At 39.3% G+C, this 24,040-nt stretch overlaps 1 protein-coding gene across 3 annotated transcripts in view; it reads right to left on the bottom strand.

The window, feature by feature from the left end:
- LOC109438846 (tubulin-specific chaperone cofactor E-like protein) overlaps positions 1-24,040 on the bottom strand; it is a 179,170-nt gene that overhangs the window by 9,176 nt on the left and 145,954 nt on the right. For all 3 annotated transcript variants that reach the window (XM_074321534.1, XM_074321530.1, XM_074321531.1), the window contains 5 exons: positions 8,840-9,223; positions 6,638-6,924; positions 4,757-5,037; positions 1,602-1,712; positions 192-394 (listed from right to left, as the gene is read on the bottom strand). In XM_074321534.1, coding sequence (XP_074177635.1) covers positions 192-394; positions 1,602-1,712; positions 4,757-5,037; positions 6,638-6,924; positions 8,840-9,223 — 1,266 coding nt within the window. The remainder of the gene's footprint in view (positions 1-191; positions 395-1,601; positions 1,713-4,756; positions 5,038-6,637; positions 6,925-8,839; positions 9,224-24,040) is intronic.

Here is a 24,040-nt window from a genome sequence, read left to right as displayed (position 1 = left end):
TCACCATCAAGCTCTTTCCATTCAATCAACTACTTGGCACCAAATGACCATTCTTATGTCTTTCATTTCACATATGCCTTTTGCTCTTTCCCAAGGAGGATATTTCTAAGTGGCTTTAAGGACAATCAATGTGCAGACACCTGGAAGATCACTTCCTCTGCCAGGTGCTCTTCCCAGACCTGATTTCTCACCTGCACGATGTTCCCACAATTCCCTTTGGTGTTGTTGATCTGAAAGGAGATAAAATCTTCCCCCTCGATGCCGGTGCACTGTCTGTCATTGATCCTCACGCCCTCTCTCTCAAAGCCAAGCTGGAAGAGTTTACACTTAGATATGGACACTTCCATTTGGGAAGCCTTGCAGGTCACCTCTGCGTCAATAATGTCATGTGAGTCTGTGGGGAACAGTTATTATGAAAGGCAAGTCAGTGTGAGTTTGTCTTGCTGCAGGGATGGGGATGAGGCATCCATTACAGTTTCCTTTACAAAAAGCTAATGATCTTTGCACAAAGGCTGTGGCATGTCTCACTAAGCTCTGATCAAACCAAACGAGTATAAGAATTCATTCAAAGCAATAACTGGGACACTGTAGAAATGCAAAGATGAAAGTATGAATGAAAGATAAAAATATGAATAAAGTATCTTTTGTCTTTTCTTCATAAACTAGGACTTTGCCCCCACTTTGGAAGTAGCTGTTTTTCGTAAGTTATATACCACATCTGGCTCACTGTGGCTTGGCTAAAGAACATGCCCCAAGTGAGAGCAGCACTGGCTAGGCCACCCCAAAGTCCCAGCTGACTCCCAGGTGAGCAGTAGGAGCTCTTGTTTTATGACATGGGAATGCACCCATTGAGATGTTCTGTGAGTACATAAACACAGGCGAAAGAGCACTACAGAAACAGAGGGAAACATTGTTATCTGCTTAGGTGAAACTCTTGAAGAGCAGCACATGTTGTCCCCTCCTATGGAGCCTTTTAGTCAATTAGGCTTTCACTCTCTAATGTTAAACTTAGCACACGGCTTCTGAGCTTCGTAGTTCAGGCAAGGTTGCTCGCGGAGCTGATGTCCCCTTTTAGTGACATCACAGATGCACTCTTACTGTAAGGGGGCTATGTTAGGAACAGAACCTGGAGTCCTAGTTGATTGCTGTTTGCTTCAAACATTTCAATTGTTTCTTCAGGACCTACCTAAAGCTGGGGCCAGATAAAACTGGCTTTACATGAGTTGTAAAGCACCTGGCACTCATCCTGATTCTTTCACATTTTTGTCAAACCACCTTTCTTCCCTATAAGTCTGAAACATCAGTTTTGATCTCTCTGATGTTGAATGTGGCCTCAGATGGAACTGGCTGATTCCATTCATATATAGATTTATGGTAGAAAAGGATGTAGATATGAGGAAATGAACATTAGCCTACTCTGAAGTGGTCAGATTGCTTCCTTGATCTGTTTAAATGCTCATTAAAGCTTTGTTATTTGGGTTTCTAACCTACAGTGTGGGGGCATATGGGCTCCAGTCCTGGAGCTTTCCTATGTGGCTGCCAGGCCTATCCCATTGGGCCCATCTGGGTGGGGGTGGAGGGAAGGGGCAGGTGTCACTCACTGTTTCCATAGGGGGGTGGCTCGATGCAACCACATAGCTCTCCTCCATTGTCCAGCTCACAGGTTCGGTTGGGACAGTCCGCCCCCACACAGGGATCTTCAACCACTCCTGCTAAAAAGGAAAACAAACAGAAACATGCACAATTTGATTTTCACACAAACACCCAGTAGCATGTGGTTATACTCTTGGATTTGCCACTCTAATGGAATTGGTGATGATCAGATGGCAGTCACAAATTAACAGACAGGACAACCTTCTAGAAAATAATGACAACAGCTAGTAATTGGGCCCTTGCTATGGGTCCAACACTGTGCTTCATGCTTTAGTAGCATTATCACCTCCAACCCTCACAAATGCTCTGTGAGCTAAGTATTGTAACCCTGATTTCAAAACTGAAATTTGCCCAAGGTCACACACAAGTGAAGGTTCTGTGGTGAAGATGGAATGCATAGACACTCTTAACTGCCAAGATACACCATGATTACTGTACTTGTACACCATACTACAAGTATGTGCATTGTATCTTTATAAAGAGCAGGGTCCAAATCATTTATCTCTCTATTCCCAAAACCCAGTCACCTCATAATAGGTGCTCAACAAATATTTGTCAAGAAAGACAATTTTAGGGCCAGTAAGGACCCAGAGAGTTCCCTTACAACAGGACTTCTTAGTCTTTTTGATTATTCATGGTCCATTTTCCCCAGGAACTTCTACTTAATTTTATAAAAATAGATAAACCAAAAACCTACACACAATTCACAAGCACTGACATAGATTAATGGTGCTGTTTTGCTAAAAAGGGTAAAACTCTAAAGAAAATATGTGTACATGAAGTGTCATTATCATCATATTATGAATAATATTTCTGTAGCAGATGAAGCCACAGACCATCTGCAAGATGTTGAATACCTCAGTTTGAGAACCACTGAGGGCATTTTCATTGAGACACTCACTTCTTCATTTAAAGAATCTCTCCTATTCTTTAGGGTATATGATGGTGAGAGCTAAAGAAACAACAACTGTTCAATCCCAGCATGAGCCAATGTCAAGAGTTTAAAAATGAAACAAACAGGGTGGCCAGATGGCTCAGTTGGTTAGAGTGTGAGCCCTGAACAACAGGGTTGCTGGTTCAATCCCCACATGGGCCAGTGAGCTGCACCATCCACAACTAGATTGAAGACAATGAGCTGCCACTGAGCTTCCGGAGGGGCGGCCAGATGGCTCAGTTGGTTAGAGTGCGAGCTGTCAACAACAAGTTTGCTGGTTCAATTCCCACATGGAATGATGGGCTGCGACCCCTGCAACTAAAGATTGAAAACGGTAACTGGACTTAGAGCTGAGCTGTGCCCTCTACAACTAGATTGAAGGACAACGACTTGGAGCTGATGGGCCCTGGAGAAACACACTGTTCCCCAATACTGTTCCCCAATATTCCCCAATAAAAATTTTTAAAAAATGAAACAAACAAAACGGATCTCCACAGCTCTAGATGCCTCTCCTGACCCAGCTGCCATTCCCTCTCCATTCCCTCCCTCTGCTAATTAACTAATTGTAATAGGACTAATTGTAATAATTAATTGTAATAGGTGGGAGTATAGGGATCACCCTATCTTTAATTCTTGGAAGGAAGACTGAATGAAAGCCATCAGCATCATTTAATTACATTTAGTTTTAAAGGCTTCTTTTCATAAAGACACTTTCACTTGCTGAGTAGGCTCAGTAACTGACACAATGGTTACCACACAGCAGTCCCTCCCTAAATATGATGGTTGATTAACACAATGTGAAAACAAGCCAAGAGCATAACAGAAAGAAGGTGTGGAGGCTACAGTCCACCAGAAGAAAAACACCTCACAAATATGGTGGTTCATCTGCCAGTTGGCAGATAAGATATGCCTTTATACAGAGGGAGGTTTTGAGGTTAAAAACAAAAACTGATATATTTTTTAAAATCCCAGACAATTTTTAAAGTTCAAAAGAGTTAATTTTAAAGTTATTTAAAGTATAGTTTATTGACACAACAGAGTAAAATATTAAAGTTATCAAACAAAGCATTTTTGTTGATTTCCAACAGAGACCAGTAATTTGCCTGTTAACAGTATCTCAAATCAGTGAATGCATGTTTTAATTAGCTACACTGTTTTCAGGTTCTGAATGAAATGCATTCCTGTATTTGGTCAGGTTTAGTCTGCAAATTTTCCAATGTGCATGCACAGTCTTAGAATGGGCCAGTTTTCATGGTGGTACCTACGTACACACACCAGGTTGGTGGTATGTGTCAAGGTACATGGAATTCTGTTGGACACAGTATCATCCCACAAAAATGTGACAGTGACCATTTATGTATATGGACACACATATATGTATATGACAAATTTACATATGTTATATACATATTTGTTCCATCTATTACTACTTACATATTAAAAAAATGAACAAATAGAATAATGGATATAGACATCAAATAATTTTCTTAGTACAAAAAAATACAAGAATCTATAGATCTTTATTTTATCACTAATTTAATATAAACACACACACAAAGTTTGGAAAATTAAGTTCACGAAATTTTCACTGTGCACTTACATGGTAGAAAGTTCGCAAACTTAATTGTCTGACCTTCGTGTGTGTGTGTGTGTGTGTGTGTGTGTGTGTGTGTGTGTGTGTGGTGTTCCTTTTATAAATCCAAATCCAACCATAGCTTCCTTTCTACCCAGGCAGATACAGTCAGCTCAGTTCCAACTCAACTTGCCACTTGCCACATGCCTACCTTTTCTGATTTGGGCTCCAACCCATTTTAAAGGAGCTGGTGTAGAGCTGAGTTTGGGATCTGAAATCAATAAGGAGTCCCATACTCTGTCCCTTGACCTCATAAGTCACTAAACTGTTACTCATCTAACTCAGAGAACCTCATATTCCCAAATTGGTGTTTCAAATTCAATCACTGGACAGGAACTACAGGTGATTAAGGCTCCACTGAAAATCCTCCTCATCAAATCTCTGCCATAGCTCACAACTCTCAACTCTCCCACCCTGGAAGCAGATCTATGGATAAAGATGGAGACCAGCCAGCCAAACTATACAAAGCAATGTGGTCAGCAACATGGTTCTTTTAACTTAGAAAAGAATCTGCAGAAATAAAATAATTCTCTTACAGCAATTCTCCTTCTCAATCCATTCAGTGCTGAGGATCCCAAAGGAGCGACAGGACTCTCCATAGGCAGCCAGGGAGCCACACAGCTGGTACTTCTTGTGGTTGTAGCAGCCATCCAGGTAGCAGGACTCGTAGAAGGGAAGGGGGTCGAGCAGCCCATAGCAAGGCTGGAAGAAGCCCTTCATGTCCGTGAGCTTCAGGCAGTAGCCGTCCCCCTGCATCTTCTGGATGTGCACGTTATCGCACATCGCCGCATACTGTGAGAACTGCAGCTCGTTGCAGCTGGGGGCAAGAGGTCTGGTCAGGCTACATGAAGCAAGAGCAACCATCTGCGCCCTCCAGTGCAAGGGAAGATCACATCTGTTACCTCTTTTGCTAACACATAAGTTAGCATGGTATGCCAATCCCAGTACTAACTAGCCATGTGACCTTAGGAAAGTAGTTACGTAATTTCTATTATTACTATCACTGGGATAAGTGAGGGTTAAAATAATGGATTGGTAGCCAAGTGTCAGGCAAAAGGTAGATATTGACATAATAGCCATTAGCCTTTGATATAATGAACTGATATAATTGATATAATCACCACTAATAGGTTATTATATTTATCAATTATTATAATAATAATGGTGACAGTTACTACAATGGTAATGACAGTTGGTAGAATTAAAGATTTGGAAGGAAGTCCAGAAGCTTCTCAACCAGTTCCAGTTTAGCTATCAGAGACCAAAATAAAACCTTCATTAGAAAACTGATGTTGAACTGAAATTGTTTATAGAGGAAGAAAGAGGAAGAAAGGAAGGGAAAGGAAGCTCAAACAGAATCATAATTTCTTAGGGGGAACTGAACCTTGCATATGTCTGGAAGCCCCAGAATAGCTTAAATGTCCACAGTTGTCATTTTTCTAACTGTGGGCCCAATAAGTGACATTTTAGAGAAAGCATCAAGTTAGGAATGCTAGCATCTAATTCTGGCTCTTACAGGGCCTCCTCATACAAATCATCTACTCTAGCCTCAATTTCACCCCAAAAAAGAAGAGATTGGACTAGATATTGCCCAAGGTTCTTTGCAGTTCTGGATCCCATAATTCACAAGACTGTCTAATTTATGATATATTATTGAGTTTACACCTGTAGAAGGGTCAAAGGGGGTTTGAAGTTTCACTTCCACATCTGGGTATTTAGCTGATGTTTGACATGTTTAAGCACAAAGGGAGCAAGCCATTGTACAAGTGAAAAACAAACAAACAAACAAACCAGGAACAGGAAGCGTATCTATAGATCTAGAAAGGTATGACATAATTTAGCAGCCGAGAGGGGTTCTAAGTTAACTATCTTTTAAATAACTTGTATAGCTCATTCTATCTCAGTTGACCAGAGAGGGACCTGATAATAACCTTGGTAACTTCTGTATTTATGAAGGCTTTTCTGACTTCCACAAACTTCTACCTGTACAACCACAAATAAGCCTCTGGTAAGAGTCATGGACACACAATTAGAACCAGCACTGGGGGCGGGGGCGGGGGGACAGGGATAGCCCTTCTTCTCCTGAGTCAGCTCTGAATCCCACCCCAGTAGGGGTGCCCAGGTCCCAGTCGGGTAGCTGGCCAAGTCTTTAGAGTTCTAAGCCTGGGCAGACTCTGGGCAGTTCTTAGCCAAGGGCTGGATGACATGAAAATCTAGAGTCATACCATCTAAGCCCAGTTTCTTCCTCTGCCATTCAAGCAATTACTGAGGCCTCTGTATTATGACAACTCCATAGACCTTTGGCTCAGCTCTTTGCAGGAAAGGAAAATGATGCTATGGAAAGTGCATTTCTTGTGAACACCTGCTGTGGATGTGGGAGGATTTGGCCCACTGAGTCTAGAGGCTAGAACTCTCACCTCTTCTGCATGCCGTTGGTTTTCCAACTCTGGGCCAGCACCACACTGCTCACCACTGGTTTTCCTCGCAAGGTCACATAATCATCAGTTAAGTCCCCATTGAAGTTGCCACAGAGGCCACACACTTTGTTCTGCAGCCTCTCACTGATGCTGATTTTTATGACATTGAAACCATTGTAGTATATCTGGATGTCGGGGCTGGTGTCAATCACCAGGAACCCCTCACTGCTGTAGATTTTGGTTGCCAACCCGGTTATAAATGGAACATTCACTTGTGTGCCATTCACCTATTCAAGAAAAAAAAAGTAAATGACTCTTAGGGCAGAGGTTAGCAAACATTTACTGTAAAGGGCCAGAGTAAATCTCTTACAATCTTTATTGCTATCCATCTCTTCCCTCATGGCAGGAAAGCAGCCAACAGACAATATGTCACTAAATGAGTGAGGCTGTGTTCCAATAAAGCTTTATCTACAAAACAGGCAGCAAGTAGATTTGGCTAAATCCCATAGTTTGCTGATCCCTACCCTAGAGTTCAAGGACACTCACTCATCTTACAGTTCACAGTTCCCCCCAAAGAAGCAAAATATGAAGGCAGAGTGATAAGAAAACAGAAAAATATAACGCGCAACAAATGGCTGAATTTTTGTATAAAACTTTCCCCAGCATAAACCAATTACTGAAAATGAAATCCAATCCTGTGCTAAAGTGAGTCTAACACAGTTAAAATGAATCTGAGGATCATTACAATGTTTGTTGTTTTCTTGCTCATAATGTTCAAACAGAAGGTCCACCCCAGAGGTCCTATAGGCACAGTCTTCAGCTCTTATCATTTTTCCTGCTTTAGAACAGTTTCTTTTCTTAGCCCTTAGGACAGGACATAACATGCTTTTCTTATACTTACAAAATGAATTGTATTCCCCCCCACCCAGGTTATTAGTAACTTTTATTTCTTAAAAAAATCAGAAGGCTTCAAAAAATATGATTCTTTGTTATTTTGGTAGCTTGGTGTCTTTTATTCGGCAATGATGTCAGTTTTTTTGCTGTCGTAGGTAGTCATTTTCACTAGCTCCTGGTTTCTGGACCAACACAGTTGTACCTATGTTGGCCAATTTGCAAAAGGAACTGGGGTGTCAAAAACAGTAGAAGCTTTCACTGAAGTTAAAAACTAGTATTAAAATTCAAACTCTTCTTTGTAAGCTTACAAAATACTGCCAGTCATTTGCCTAACTCCCGATACTAAGCTATTTGATGACTGCTGAAATTTAAGATACACTCAATTATCTGAGCCAATGGTGGAAAGTAGATACACACAATAGCACTGAATTCCAAAAAAATGTTAATGTGTGCATCCTGGCACTCTCCTTGTCCCTCCCTAGCTGTAGTCACAGCACTGGGGTCTGACTCCCTTGTTCAGGTCTACCTGCTGTGAGCAGCCTGGTTTGGCTGAGAGGCTGGAGTCACTATCAATAGTTCATCAGAGCAAATGACCTTCTTAAATGGAAGAGGTAGGAGAAATCCAGGTCGGAGAGGCATATTAGTTATGGGAGTGGGCTAGAGATTCACATTTATTTATATGCAGGTCTAAGACTCAGGTGTAAGAAATCAGGCAGCTGGCATAAGGAAGAGCCAAATAAGAGAAAGTCACCATATTCAGCCTCTGTTTTCTTTTATTTGGCATGTCACCATGAGACCTCCAATAGTAGGGGCTGCTCCAGCAGGTTTTTATTTAGGTAGTTTTTTTCTTTTTTTAGGTAAATGCTTGCCTTCTCCCAGCTTCTAGAAAGGATGGCAAAGATGAAATAGCAGGTTTTGTTACAGGTGAGCAGAGCCAAGAATAATTTTAAAGGCTCTTAAAAACAAATGAGATGCTTTATGTAAATTAATCCAGAGTAAAAGCTGACTTAGCTACCATTTCATCACCTGAAGCTCTATTAGCACCCATGCTGTCACTATGGCCCTGAGACACTGTACCTTTCCTGTAAGCCTTTGGAATTGTCAACAAAGGACTAAATGGGACCCATTCTTACCCTGTGGAATCTTTATACTTTCATTCTTTAAAATCTGGTCATCTGTGTATGGCACACATGAAGCAACAACCTATTATCCTCAAACTTGGTTACCTGGGGAAACCACAACAAACAGTCCCCTAGCCATGCCTTGTTCCAGGGAACATTTCTTAAGAATCAACGATGGGCTTGTCACCTTGACAGTGTTCCGGTCATTGATGAGAATCTGCTCTTCATTAATGTAGAAATAGACAGGCGAAATGATGGTGAGGTTCGGGGACGACCACTTGTCGAAGTTAATGATGAGCTGGAAGGAGATGTCAGGCAGTTTCTGGCAGATTGTGGAGAGCACAAAGGCGCAGTTGGCAGGGAAGCGGAGAAAGGCGCCATCGAAAGTGCGAAAGACACCGCCGCCGGCCGCCAGGCAATAGGAGGTCTTGGTGCTGAAGCAGCCACGCACCCCGTTGCGCAACGCGCACTCCTCGTCTGACTTACACTGGCGTGGGTCGCACTGGATCAAGTTGCGCCGGAAACAGCGGCAGCGCCGCGTGCAGTCACTGTTCCAGAACAGCTGCTTGGGCTGGAAGATAGGTGCCATTTGCATTAAACTCAGGCTATATACAGGCAGTGTCGGGGAGGACCCCAAAGCCCAATCCATCTGGACCCTTTCCCGGGCTGGGCTAGCCTATCTTGAATGGGGCTGGACTTTGCAACAGACAGCAGTAGGGAGGCTGCTTTAATTAAAATGTTACATCAGTTCCATGTAATTCAGATGCCAAACAATATGCAATTTAGTCTATATTGGTTTCAATCAAGAATTTGGGAATCTTTACAGCTGGATTTTAGAACTAATCACAGCCAACCTGAGTGTGCACCTGTTAGAGGAACTAGATGAAGAGAAAAAATATTTGGTAGAAAATTATTCTAACAAGTACCAGTTCCAATTCAAGGATGAAATTTCAGTTCACTCAAGAATAAGAAAATTGGCCCTTTAAAGCTTAAATAGGTTAAAAGAAAGTGATAACCAACCATTATGATAAATCATTTCAACATGTCACAATACTCAACACTCCAAACTTTTTCTTTATATGTAGGCTACTTCTAATTTACTTCTGTTGCAAATACCTCCATATCTATGTGTCCTGAACTGAGAGATTTAGAGAACAGTGAGATTCTGTGAAAGGAAAGCTTGCTTTGGGATCAGGCCACCTGGATTTCAATCACAGCCCTGGCACATTACATGTGCCACCTTGAGGAGAACTACAAGCCTCCCAGATTGTCAGTTTGCTATCTCTAAATTGGAGACAATAACATCTTGCAGGGCAATTCTTGACTTCTGGTCAAGATGGTGGAGTAGGTAAACACCGTGCTTACCTGTTCCCATAACCACATCAAAATTACAACTAAGTTATAGAAAAACCACCCTTGAGAACCAACTGAAGACTAGCTGAACAGAACTCCTATAACTAAGGATATAAAGAAGAAGCCATGTTAAGACTGGTAGGAGGGACAGAGATGTGAAACAGGCTGGTCACATACCCACAAGTGGCAGTTAAGAATCAGGAGTGCTATCTTGGCTGTGGAGGTACCCACTGAGGAGTGAGTGAGGGATCCCAGCCCCACAACAAGATCTCCAGCCCAGAGCAGCAGTGCCAGGAAGAGGAGTCTCATAACATTTGGCTCTGAATATCAGCAGAGACTTTGGGTGAGACAGAGGGCTGCTAGAATCCCAGGCATTCCACTTAAAGGGCCCGAGCACAGACTCGCTTGCTCACAAATGCATGCTGCAAGCTCCAACAAAGGGAAAATGGCTTTAAAAAGGTCAGGGACATTTGGAAAGTGAATTGTCTGGTTTCAGGGTGAGGGCTGGGGGGTCAGCTCTTTCCAGGACTGAGTGTTGGCACATACCATTGTTCCTTTGTTGAGCCCTACCCACCATCCCCACAGCTAGCAAGTGCACACAGGCACTAAATCTGAGTCTATATTGACCTGCCCAACACCACTCACCCCATCCTAGTAATTCCCTGAGACCTTGCCCCACTGACCTCATGTGCCCAACCTGAACTTCTTTTAGTAGCTGTTCCACACAAGCAGCCACCCTCAGCCCATGCTGCAGACTCTCTTAAAATCTCTCAAAGGTACACAAACCCAAAACAAACAGTGGCATGCTGTGTACTTCTTGCTAAGCTGCCCCAAGCCCAGCACTAATGGCAGCTGGCCTCAGTTCACAGCATAGCCTCTTCCAGGCACAGCATAGGCAGCTACCAACCACAATCACATTGTAGCTCCTACCAAGTGGCCCTTGGCTGAGCACAGGCAGTGGATAACCTAGGCCTCCACCAGAGCCCCTGCCAAGAGGCTCCAGAACCAACACACCCAGTGTTTGGCTTCAGACCACATCTGAGTACCACCCAATTAGATCCACAAATGATATACCCAAAGGGTGAACTCAGCAGGAATCAGAGCCTTGCTAAAGCAAATCATACTCTGGGGGGTGGTGAGGGGGTGTCAAACCCACGCAACAGCTTATCCCCTGTAGTCAGGGACAGTCTTCATAGCCAGTCAGCTGTAGGGTCAATCCCACCCATTGACATGCCAACAGCAATCAAGGCTCAACTACAACAAGAGGGCACACACAACCCACACAAGGGACACACTGGAGCACTTGGCTCAGGTGACCAGGGAGATTGTACCATTGGACCCCATAGAGCACCTACTACATAAGAAAACTCTACCAAGACTGGAAAATGAAGCAGATCTACCCAATACATAGAAACAAACACAGGGAGGCAGCCAAAATGCGGAGACAAAGTAGTATGTCCCAAAAGAAAGAACAGGACAAAACTCCAGAGAAAGAACTAAAGGAAATGGAGGTAAGAAATCAACTAGATACAGAGTTCAAAACATTGGTTATAAAGATGCTCAATGAACTTAGGAGAAGAATAGAGGAACTCAGTGAGAACTTACACAAAGAGATAGAAACCATAAAAAAAAATCATGTCTGAAATGAAGAATACAATAACTGAGATGAAGAATACATTCAGTGGACTCAACCGATTTGATAAAGCAGAGGATCACTAATCTGGACAAGTTAGTAGAAAACAACTAATGGAAACAGAAAAAAAAAAGGAGTTAAAAAAAATTAGTATAGTTTAAGCAAACTCTGGGACATTAAGCATAACACCATTTGCATCACAGTGGTACCAGAAAAAGAAGAGAGAGAACAAAGGATTGAAAACCTCTTTGAAGAAATAATGACAGAAAACTTCTCTAACCTGGCAAAGGAAATAGACATACAAGGCCAGAAAGTGCAGAGAGTCCCAAACAAGATGAACCCAAGAGGCCCACACCACGACACGTCATGATGAAAATGCCAAAGGTTAAAGACAAAGAGAGAATATTAAAAGCAGCAAGAAAAAAGCAGTTAGTTACCTACAAAGGAGCTCCCATAAGACTGTCAATAGATTTCTCAACAGAAATTTTGTAGACCAGAAGGGATTGGCATGAAATATTCAAAGTGATTAAAAGGTAGAACCTCAAACTAAGATTACTCTACTCAGCAAGGCTATGATTTAGAATTGAAGGAGAGATACAGAGCTTCCCAGACAAGAAAATGCTAAGGAGTCCATCACCACTAAATCAGTATACAAGAAATGTTAAAGGGACTAGTTGAAGAAATAGGAGGAGGAAGAAGGAGGAGAAAAAGGAGAAGGTAAAGGAGGAGGAAGAAAAGAAGGAGGGAGAGGAGGAAGAGGAGGAGGAGAACAACAACAACAACAACAACAAATAAGAAAATTTCACAAAGGGAAAAAAAGAAAAACCTCTCACTGACAAAGGCAAACACATAATAAAAGCAGTATAACAACCAAATATAAAGCTAGAACAAAGATTAAAAGGCAAAACTAGGAAGATCATGTGTAACTACAACAGTAAACTAAGCAATAAACAAAACACACAAAATAACAAGTAAAAATGATTGTAAAAACATAAACGTGAAGGGAGTGAGTAAAATGGTAATGATTTCAGAATGTGTTCGAACTTAAGGAAACATGAAGTTCAAATAGACTGTTATAAATGTAGCTTGACATATATGAAACATAGGGTAGCCAGAAACCAAAAATCTATAAGAGATATACAGGCAATGAAGGGAAAGAAATCCAAATACAACACTACAGAAAGTCATCAACATACAAGAAAAGAGACCAAGAGAATAAGAAAAGAACAGAGAAGAACTGCAAAGATTATTAGAAAACAATTAATAAAATGGAATAAGTACATACCTATCAATAATTACTTGAAGTGTAAATGAACTAAATGTTCCAATCAAAAGATAATGGGGGGCTGGATGGATAAGAAAACAGGACCCATACATATGCTGTCTACAAGAGACCCACTTCAGATTGAAAGACAACACAGATTGAAATTGAAGGGATGGGAAAAGATATTTCAGGCAAGTGCAAATGAATAAAAAGCTGGGGTAGCAATATTTATACCACACAAAATAGACTTTAAAATAAAGGATTTAACAAAGACAAATCAGGACATTTCTTAATGATAAAGAGATCAATCAAACAAGAGGATATAATCCTTTTAAACACTTATGGACCCAATGTAGGACACCTTAAATAAATAAAGCAAATATTGATGGACAAAACGGGAGCGATAGACAGTAATACAGTCATAGTAGGGGATTTTAATATCCCATTGACATCAATGGGTGGATCATCCAGATAGAAAATCAAGAAGGAAACAGTGTCCTTAAATGACACATTAGATCAGATGGACTTAATTAATATTTTTAGAACATTTCCCTCCAAAGCAGCAGAATATACATTCTTTACAAGTGTATATGGAACATTTTCCAGGATAGACCACAAAACAAATCTTAATAAATTTAAGAAGATTGAAATCATACCAAATACCTTCACCAATCACAATAATATGAAATTAGAAATCAACTACAAGACTAAAACTGAAAAAACACACACACACATAGAGGTTAAATAACATGCTACTAAATAATGAATGGGTTAACAATGAGATCAAAGAAGAAATCAAAAGATACCTTGAAACAAATGAAAACACAACAACTGAAAATCTGTGGGACACTGCCAAAGCAATCCTAAGTGGAACATTCATAGCAATATAGGTGTACCTTAAGAAACAAGAAAAATCTCAAATAAACAATCTAAACTTACACCTTAATGGAACTAGAAAAACAATAGCAAACAAAGCCCAAAGTGAGTAGAAGGAAGGAAATAATGACGATCAGAACAGAAATAAACAGAATCGAGTCTAAAAAAATACGAAAGGTCAATGAAACCAACCTGGTTCTTTGAAGAGATAAACAGAATTCATCAAGAAAAATGATGAACCAGATTCATCAGGAAAAAAGAGAGGACTCAAATAAATAAAATCAGAAATGAAAGAGAAGTGACAACTGACACCACAAAAATATAAAGGACTATAAGAACGTAGTACAATCAATTATATGCCAACAAATTGGACAACCCGGAAGAAATGGATAAATTTCTAGAAACATACAATCTTCCAAGACTGAATCAAGAAGAAACAGAAAATCTGAATATACAGATAATTACTAACAAAATCTAATCAGGAATCAAAAACTCCCAACAAACAAAAGTCTGAACCAGATGGCTTAACAGGTGAATTTTACCAAACATTCAAAGAAAAATTAACACCTATCCTTCTCAAACTATTCCAAAAAATTCAAGAGGAGTGAAGGCTTTCAAACTCATTTTATGACACCAGTATTACCAATTCAAAAACCAGATGAAGACATTACAAAAAAGAAAGAAAGAAAAAAAATTTTTAAAAGAAAGAAAATTATAGTCCAGTAAACCTGATGAACATAGTTGAAAATATCCTCAACAAAATATTAGCAAACTGAATTCAGCAATACATTTAAAGATCGTACATGAATCATAAGTGGGATTAATTCCTGTGATGCGAGGTGACATACAATTAATGTAACATACCACACAAATAAAATGAAGGATATAATCCAACATCCATTTTTGATAAAAACTCTTAGCAAAATGGGAATACAGGGAACATACTGCAACATAACAAATGCTTCAGATGACAAATCCATAGCTAACATCATACTCAATGGTGAAAAAGCTAACAGCATTTTACTTAAGATCAGGAATAAGTTAAGGATGTCCACTTTCATCACTTTTATTCAACACACTATTCAAAGTCCTAGCCATAGCACTCAGACAAGAAAAATAAAAGGGATTCAAATTGGAAAGCAAGAAGCAAAACTGTCATTATTTACAGATGACATGATATGTATATAGAGGACCCTAAAGGTTCCACCAAAAAAACTATTATAACCTATAAATGAATTCAGTAAAGTAGCAGGATACAAAATTAATATTCAGAAATTGGTTGCACTTTCACACAACAATAACAAACTATAAGAAAGAGAAATCAAGAAAACAATCTCATTTACAATTGCATCAAAAAAATAAAATACCTACGAATAAATTTAACCAAGGAGGTAAAAGATCAATACTCGGAAAATTATAAGACACTGTAGAAAGAAACTAAAACAGATACAAATAAATGGAAGCCTATACCATGCTCATGGATAGGAAAAACAACATTGTTTAAATGTCCATACTACCCAAAGCAATCTGTAGAGTCAATGCAATCCCTATCAAAATACAAATGGCATTTTTCACAGAACTAGAACAAATAATCCTAAAATGTATATGGAATGACAAAAGAGCCTTAATAGCCAAAGCAATCTTGAGAAAGAAGAACAAAGTTGGTGGTATCAAGCTCCCTGATATCAAATATACTACAATCTATACTACAAAGCCACAGTAATCAAAATAGCATGGTACTAGTATAAAAACAGACACATAGATAAATGGAATAGAATAGATATCCCAGAAATAAGCCCAAATCGATATGGTCATTTAATCTATGACAAAGGAGGCAAGAATATACAATGGGGATAAAAATAATCTCTTCAATAAACGATGTTGAGGAAATTAGACACATACATGCAAAATAATGAAATTAGGCCAGTTTCTTACACTGTATAAGAATAAACTCAAAATGGATGACCCAAAACCGTAAGACTTAAATGTATGACCCAAAACCATAAGACACCTAGATGAAAACATACAAGGTATGACAATTAAGTTTGTGAACTTGTTCCAACAATATCAAACAGTTAACCAAGTTTACTACTTGGAAGGGCTGAAAAGGCTGCATGAAAAAGTTAGATGAAAACTACCTGAACTTTTCACCAACAATTCATGGCTCTTGCATCACGACAATGCACCAGCTCTCATGGCACTGTCTGTGAGGGAGTTTTTAGCCAGTAAACAAATAACTGTATTGGAACACCCTCGCTATTCACCTGATCTGGCCCCCAAAGACTTCTTTCTTCACCTGAAGATAAAGGAAAACATTTCGATGACATTCAAGACATCAAAGGCAATACAATGACAACTTTGATGGCCATTTATTCGGAAAAAAGAGTTCCAAAATTGCTCCGAAGGATGGACTAGGCACTGGCATCAGTGCATAGCTTCCCAAGGGGAGTACTTTGAAGGGGACCATAGTGATATTCAGCAATGAGGTATGTAGCATTTTTTCTAGGATGAGTTCGCTAACTTAATTGTCTGACCTCATAGGCAATAAACTCTTTACCATGACTCTGTCCTCCCAATCAAGGGAAACAAAAGAAAAAATAAACAAATTATACTACATCAAACTAAAAAATTTTTCACAGAGAAGGAAACTATCAGCAAATGAAAAAGACAACCTACAGAATGGGAGAAGATATTCATGAATGATACATCCAATAATGGCTTAATATCCAAAATTTATAAAGAATTCATACAACTTAACACCAAAACAACTAAACAATCGAATTAAAAAGTAGGCAGAGGAACTGAATAGACATTTTTCCTAAGAGGGCATACAGATGGCCAACAGACACATGAAAACATGCTCAAAAATCACTAATCATCAGAGAAATGCAAATTAAAACCACAATGAGGTATCACCTCACACCTCTCAGTAAATCAACAAACAACAAGTATCAGCAAGGATGTGGAGAAAAGGGAACACTTGTACACAGGTGGTGAATTTACAAATTGGTACAGCCTCTATGGAAAACGGTATGGAGATTCCTCAAAGAATTAAAAATAAAACTACCCCATTGTACTCCTATATACTAACAATGAAATCTCAGAAAAAGAAAAAAAAATTCCTTTTGCAATTGCAGCAGAAAGAACAAAATACCTAGGAATAAACTTAACCAGGATGTGAAAGACCTATATGCTGAAAACTATAAGACATTTTTAAAAGAAATTGAAGAAGACACAAAGAAATGGAAAGACATTCCATGCTCATGGATTGGAAGAATCAACATAGTTAAAATGGCCACATTACCCAAAGCAATATACAGATTTAATGTGATCCCCATCAAAATCCCAATGGCATTCTTTAAAGAAATTGAACAAAAAATCATCAGATTTGTTTGGAATCACACAGACCCCAAATAGCCAAAGCAATCTTAGGGAAAAAGAACAATGCTGGAGGTATCACAATCCCTGACTTTAGCTTGTACTACAGGGCAATAATAATCAAAACAGCATGGTATTGGCAGAAAAACAGACACATCGACCAATGGAATAGAATTGAGAACCCAGAAATAAACCCACATAAATATGGAGAGATAATTTTTGACAAAGAAGCAAAAAACATACAATGGAGAAAAGACAGCCTCTTCAGTAAACGGTGCTCACAGAATTGGAAAGCCATGTGCAAAAGAATGAAACTGGACTGCTATATGTCAGCATGTATCAAAATTAATTCAAAATGGATCAAAGACTTAAGCATAAGACCTGAAACAATAAACTGCATAGAAAAAAACATCAGTACTAAACTTATGGATCTTGGGTTCAAAGAGCATTTTATGAATTTGACTCCAAAGGCAAGGGAAGTAAAAGCTAAAATAAATTAATGAGACTATATCAAACTTAAAAGCTTCTGCACAGCAAAAGACACCATCGACAAAATAAAGAGGCAACCAACTGAATGGGAGAAAATTTTTGCAAACAGTGCCTCCAATAAGGGGCTAATATCCAAAACATACAAGGAACTCATACATCTCAATAACAAAAAAAACAAACAACCCAATTAAAAAATGGGCAGAGGACCTGAAGAGACATTTCTCCAAAGAGGACATACAAATGGCAAATAGACTATGAAAAAATGCTCAACATCACTAATCATCAGAGAAATGCAAATAAAAACCACAATGAGATATCACCTCACCCCAGTCAGAATGGCTATCATCAACAAAACAAATGGTAAAAAGTGTTGGAGAGGCTGTGGAGAAAAAGGAACCCTCATGCACTGTTGGTGGGAATGCAGACTGGTGCAGCCGTTATGGAAGGCATTGTGGAGGTTCCTCAAAAAATTACGAATAGAATTATCATATGACCCAGCAATCCCTCTCCTGGGTATCTACCCAAAAAATCTGAAAACATTTATACATAAAGACAAGTGTGCTCCAATATTCATTGCAGCTCTATTTACAGTGGCCAAGACATGGAAACAACCAAAATGTCCTTCGATAGATGAATGGATAAAGAAGTTGTGGTATATATACACAATGGAATACTATTCGGCAGTAAGAAAAGATGATATAGGAACATTTGTGATAACATGGATGGATCTTGAGAGTGTAATGCTAAGCGAAATAAGTCAGACAGAAAAAGCAGAGAACCATATGATTTCACTGATATGTGGTATATAAACCGAAAACAACAAAAGAACAAGACAAACAAATGAGAAACAAAAACTCATAGACACAGACAATAGTTTAGTGGTTACCAGGGGGTCAGGGGGAGGGAGGTGGTAGATGAGGGTAAAGGGGATCAAATGTATGGTGATGGAAGGAGAACTGACTCTGGGTGGTGAACACACAATGTGATTTATAGATGATGTAATACAGACTTGTACACCTGAAATCTATGTAACTTTACTAGCAATTGTCACTCCAATAAACTTTAATTAAAATAAATAAATAAATAAATAAATAAATAAAACTACCATAAAATTTTCTCGATTTTATTCAAAGAAATTCAAAACACTAATTTGAAAATATGTATGCTTCCGTATGTTTATTGCAGTATTATTTACAATAGCCAGGATAGGTAAGCAACATAAGTGTCCTTTGATAGACAAATGGATAAAGAAAAGGTGGTACATATGAGTATGTATAATGGAATATTACTTGGCCATAAAAAGAATGAAATCTTACCATTTGCAGCAACATGGATGGACCTAGAGGGTATTATGTTAAGTGAAATATGTCAGACAGAAAAAGGCAAACACCATATGATTTCATCTATATGTGGAACGTAAAATACAAAATAAACAAAGAAAACAGAAACAAACTCATAGATAAAAACTCAGAAAAAAACTGATGCTTGCCAGATGGAAAGGAGTTTGGGGGAATGGGTGAAAAAGCAGGAGGGATTAAGTACAGATTGGCAGTCACAAAACAGTTACAGGGATGTAAAGTACAGCATAGGGAACATAGTCAATAATATTGTAATAATTATGTGTGGTATCAGGTGGGTACTAGATTTATCAGGGGTATAACCTGATAAGTTATGTAAATGTCTAACCACTGTGCCATACATCTGAAACTAATATAATATTGAATGTCAGCTGTACTTGAAAAATTAAAACAAAATTTTTCATGTTTTGCAGGGCAGTTGTTAAGATTAAATTAAATAAGATATGTAAAATACAGTTCATGACATACTCGTAGGTAGGCACTCAATAAATCATAGCTGTTTATTATAAGAGGAGAACCAGTCATCTTCTTTCAGATGGTGAGGAATTATATCATGTTTTATAAAATACCTACAACAAAGTGTATCCTCAGCTGGTGGCAGCTATTATTTTGTACTATTCCCTAAATGAGCAAAACTCTGTAGATACAGCTCTACTTGGTAGTTTGTGCTCTTGATCTTGCACTTGTTCTAGCCTTAAAATTCCAGGAAACTGTTGGAAATTGGTAATGACTGTCCAAGTGGGGTGTGGTCCCAAGTAGCCAACTATAGCATAGAGACGGGACACTCAGTGCACTAACTCATTTGATCCAAACAGTGCTATCCAGAGATGTTTTAATGGCACAAGAAGGCCTATGATTCTGTCTTGTCACTGTTTTCTGCTTTAACTATAGACTTATCAAAACCTGAGATATGAACTACAGATATGACTCATATTCAAGAATAAATAGATATAGGATGAGATCTTCCAGGATGTTTTCTCAATCCAATGCACTTCAAGATGCCTCTGCTAGGGGCTGCCTGGTGGCTCAGGCAGTTGGAGCTCTCTGCTCCTAACGCCAAAGGCTGCCGGTTCGATTCCCACATGGGCCAGTGGGCTCTCAACCACAAGGTTGCCGGTTCAATTCCCGCAAGGGATGGTGGGCTGAGCCCCCCTGCAACTAAGATTGAACACGGCACCTTAAGCTGAACTGCCGCTGACAGCCCGGATGGCTCAGTTGTTTGGAGCGCATCCTCTCAACCACAAGGTTGCCGGTTCGACTCCCGCAAGGGATGGTGGGCTGCGCCCCACTGCAACTAAGATTGAAAGGACAACAACTTGACTTGAAAAATGTCCTGGAAGTCACACTGTTCCCCAATAAAGTCCTGTTCCCCTTCCCCAATAAAATCTTTTAAAAAGAAAGGAAAAGATGTCACTGCTAATGCTTTCATCCTCAAAGTGAAATAGTTCCTAGAATCAAGGTCCTTCCAGACCTGTAAAATATTCTAGATGCCAGTAACCTCACAAATTGACTTCATTTCTCTTACCAGATATGCAGAATAACTGAGTGGATGGTCTGGCTTCTTTCTGATAAGAAGTCATACATTACGTGGGTGGAAAGAGAAAAATAACATGATGTATGTGGATATGATCAAGGGTAAATAACTCATCCCACAGGAGAACTTGATCATGAAACTAGTACCACAGTAAAGTTACTGGTGCCAATGCTACTTTCTTTACCTTAATTAGACATGACAATGACAGCTAGGTGATTACCTTACATGCTCATGAGGGTAGATGTGTTTTCTCTTTCTTTCTGAAGAAATGTGTTGTATAAACAAGCCCCTAAGCTTGCTTGAGTTGTGGCAAGTAGATGTGGATTATTTGTTCTGTGAGCTTGCTACTTTCCAGATATAAGCTATCGTCAAAACCCACTGACATTCTGATGAAAAGTGGATAATAATGTTTATAGTATTAACAGCTGCCAAGAGCTGTACTATGCCTTTCCTGAGAGTTCCAAGGGCTTTTATATGCATCATTTCATTAACATGCCTGGATTTTTTATTTACAAAATGCTTCTCAGGAGAACAAGAAAAATAATAGCAGCTACCAGTTATTGAACTACTAGGTGTCAGGTACTAGGCAAGGCACCTGGCATAGATTATTTATACAACAATCATGCTGAGTTGGTATTATTAGTCACATTTCATAGACAGAGCAACTAAAGCTCAGAGAAATGATACAGGTTGCTCAATGTCACATCACTAGTGTGGTTTAGCTAGGATCAAACTCAAGTCTCATTCCATTATGCCACAGACACCCAGGATCTCTGTTGAGGGGTGCATGACACACTTATTAGATGTCTACATTTCAGTAAGGCTCCAGATAGGGGAACAGAGATGAGAAGAGTGCTTTTTCAGTTTTGAGCCTGGTTGTCGCTTCTCTTAGATTGTGAGAAAACTGAATTTATTATTATTTTCTCCACATGTTCTGCTGTTTTCTTTAAAATAATCAGTATTTTTAAGAGCTAACTTCAAAACAGACCTCTCCCAAGAAGTCTTCTTTGATTAGTTCTACTATTTAACTCTACTTTTCCCTGTCTTTCCAATGTAACACTTAAGCAAATTTCCCACTGAAAATGAAATTGATGGTAATTCAACATTTATTTATTTTTTATTTATTCTCAAAGTAAAGTCAACTTAGTTATTTTCAAACAAGTCAATGCATCTTTACAAAAAGGAGACATTATTTTTTGCCTAGTTTATTTCCAATTCAGACACTTCAATTCAATTTTTTAAATGCTGCTATTCTTTTTCATTTAAAAATGTTTAGTTCTGTCGTTTATTATTTTTCAGTTGTTGATATGTTACTTTGTAATTGTTCTCTTGTTCTTTAAAGTGTATGGTTTTTTTTCCTCTGCAAAATAGATTTTTAAGTTCCTTAGGCAGAGAACATACTTTATCATTTTAAGTTCCTTTTAAGGCAGAGCACATACTTTATCATCCCCAATAATGCCACAGCACAATGATCTGCATATAACAGATATTCAATATTTGCTGTTGTTAATTGTCTGCTCACCAATATAAGGCTTTTGTGTCATTTAAACAGACAATGGGCTTGAGACAGAACCATAAGCTAAATACCTTCTCCAGGCAAGAGTTTTCTGGCTGAGTATTATGGCACACAAAGAATTTACAAAGTACAGAACACATTAAAATTACAACTAAATTATAGAACAATTAACCTGGAGAACCATCTGAAGTCTAGCTGAACAGAATTTTTATAACTAAAGATATAAAGAAGAAGCCATGTCAAGACTGGTAGGAGGGGCAGAGGCTCGAAATGGGCCAGCCCCAAACCTCCAGGTGGCAGTTGAAAATTAGGAGGGATATCTCAGCCACAGAGGTTCCCCACAGAGGAGCAAGGGACCTCAGGCTCCCTAGCCTGGAGTACTGGTGCCAGAAACAGGAGTCCCCACAACATCTGGCTGTGAAAAACAGTGGGTATTCCAACCATCTGGATAGAATGGAAGGCTTCGGGAAACTCAGATGTCTTCTTAAAGGGCCCACACAAACTCACTCGCAGGCATTCACCCTGGCCTCCAGCAGAGGGACAGTGACTCAGGGGGACTCATAGACATACAGGGGGAAGGCTGAGGTGTGTGGCTTCAGGGTGTTGGCTAGAAGACAGTCACCATTTTCCCTGTGTGGGGTCTTCCTCCTGTGCACCAGCAGGTGGGTGCCATCTTTGCTTTGTTGAGCTCTCTCCCCACATAGCCAAATCTGAATCTGAATTGGTCTGGTGAGCTTGGCTTGCTCCATCCCGGTAACTCACTGAGACCCTGACACACCCAACTCCACACAAGGTTTTATCAGCTGAATCTTATGGGAGCTGGCAACTCACAGCAGGCCTCGGTTTCCTTGATTTTTTGCTAAGCTACCCCAGACCTAGTACTGGTGGCAGCCATCCTTGGTTCATGGTGTGGCCTCTCCCACGTGCCTCCAGCTTTAGCACAGGCAGCGACCAACTGCAGATCACTTTGTAGTTCCTACCAGGTACTCCTGGATAGTCACAGGCAGTGGCTGACCTGGGCCTGCATTAGAGCCCCTCCCAAGAATCCCCAGAACCAACATACTTAGAGATTGGCTATAGACCACAGTAGAGCACCACCCAATTAGCCCCACTAGTGGCACACCCAAAGGGTGGTCTCAAAGAGCACTTACCCTTTGCTTCTTTATGTAGGGGCTGAAACATAGTTAATGAAGGTGTCTTTGTAGGTGTCACACAGTAAAACATATTAGCTCATTACTTTTTGTACTTTGTAAATTATTTTTTTCCTTAAAATTTTCTTTTAAGATTTTTATTTAAAAATATAGTTAACATACAATATTATATCAGTTTCAGGTGTACCTCATAGTTGTTCAACATTTATATATCTAAAGAAGTGATCACCATAAGTCCAGCAACCATCTGACACTGTGTCACACTATCACAATATTACTGACCCTATTCCCCATGCTGTGCGTTACATCCCCATGATTTATTTGTTTTCTATCTGGAAAATTGAACCTCTTATTCCCTTCAACTTCCCCCCCTTTTTAATTTTTCAATTACATTTACAGTTAGCATTCAGTATAATTTTATATTAATTTCATGTGTACAGCATAGTAGTTAGACATTTGTATAATATAAGAAGTGATCCCCCTAACTAGTCTAGTACTCACCTGGCACTATACATATTTCCTATGCTTTACTTTACATCCCCATGACTACTTTGTAACAACCAATTTGTACTTCTTAATCTCTTCCCATTTTTCTGCTACCTTGTCTTCCAAATTGCCAGTTTGATCCTCTCCTTCATTTAGTCTGCTGATGATTCTTTCTAGTGCATTCTTTATTTCAGTTCTTATATTTTTCACTTCTGACTGGTTCTTTTTTATGGTTTCTATGTCTTTTTTAATGCTTGCTATCTCTTTGTTGAAGTTCTCAGTAACTTCCTTGAGCATCCTTATAACCAGTGCTTTGAACTCTGTCTCTGGTAAGTTGATTCCCTCCATTT

The sequence above is a fragment of the Rhinolophus sinicus genome, linkage group LG16 (genome assembly GCF_036562045.2).
Source record: "Rhinolophus sinicus isolate RSC01 linkage group LG16, ASM3656204v1, whole genome shotgun sequence".
NCBI classification, from domain to species: Eukaryota; Metazoa; Chordata; class Mammalia; order Chiroptera; family Rhinolophidae; genus Rhinolophus; species Rhinolophus sinicus.
Note: the sequence above shows the minus strand (reverse complement) of the source record. Positions and strands in the feature narration are given on the sequence as shown.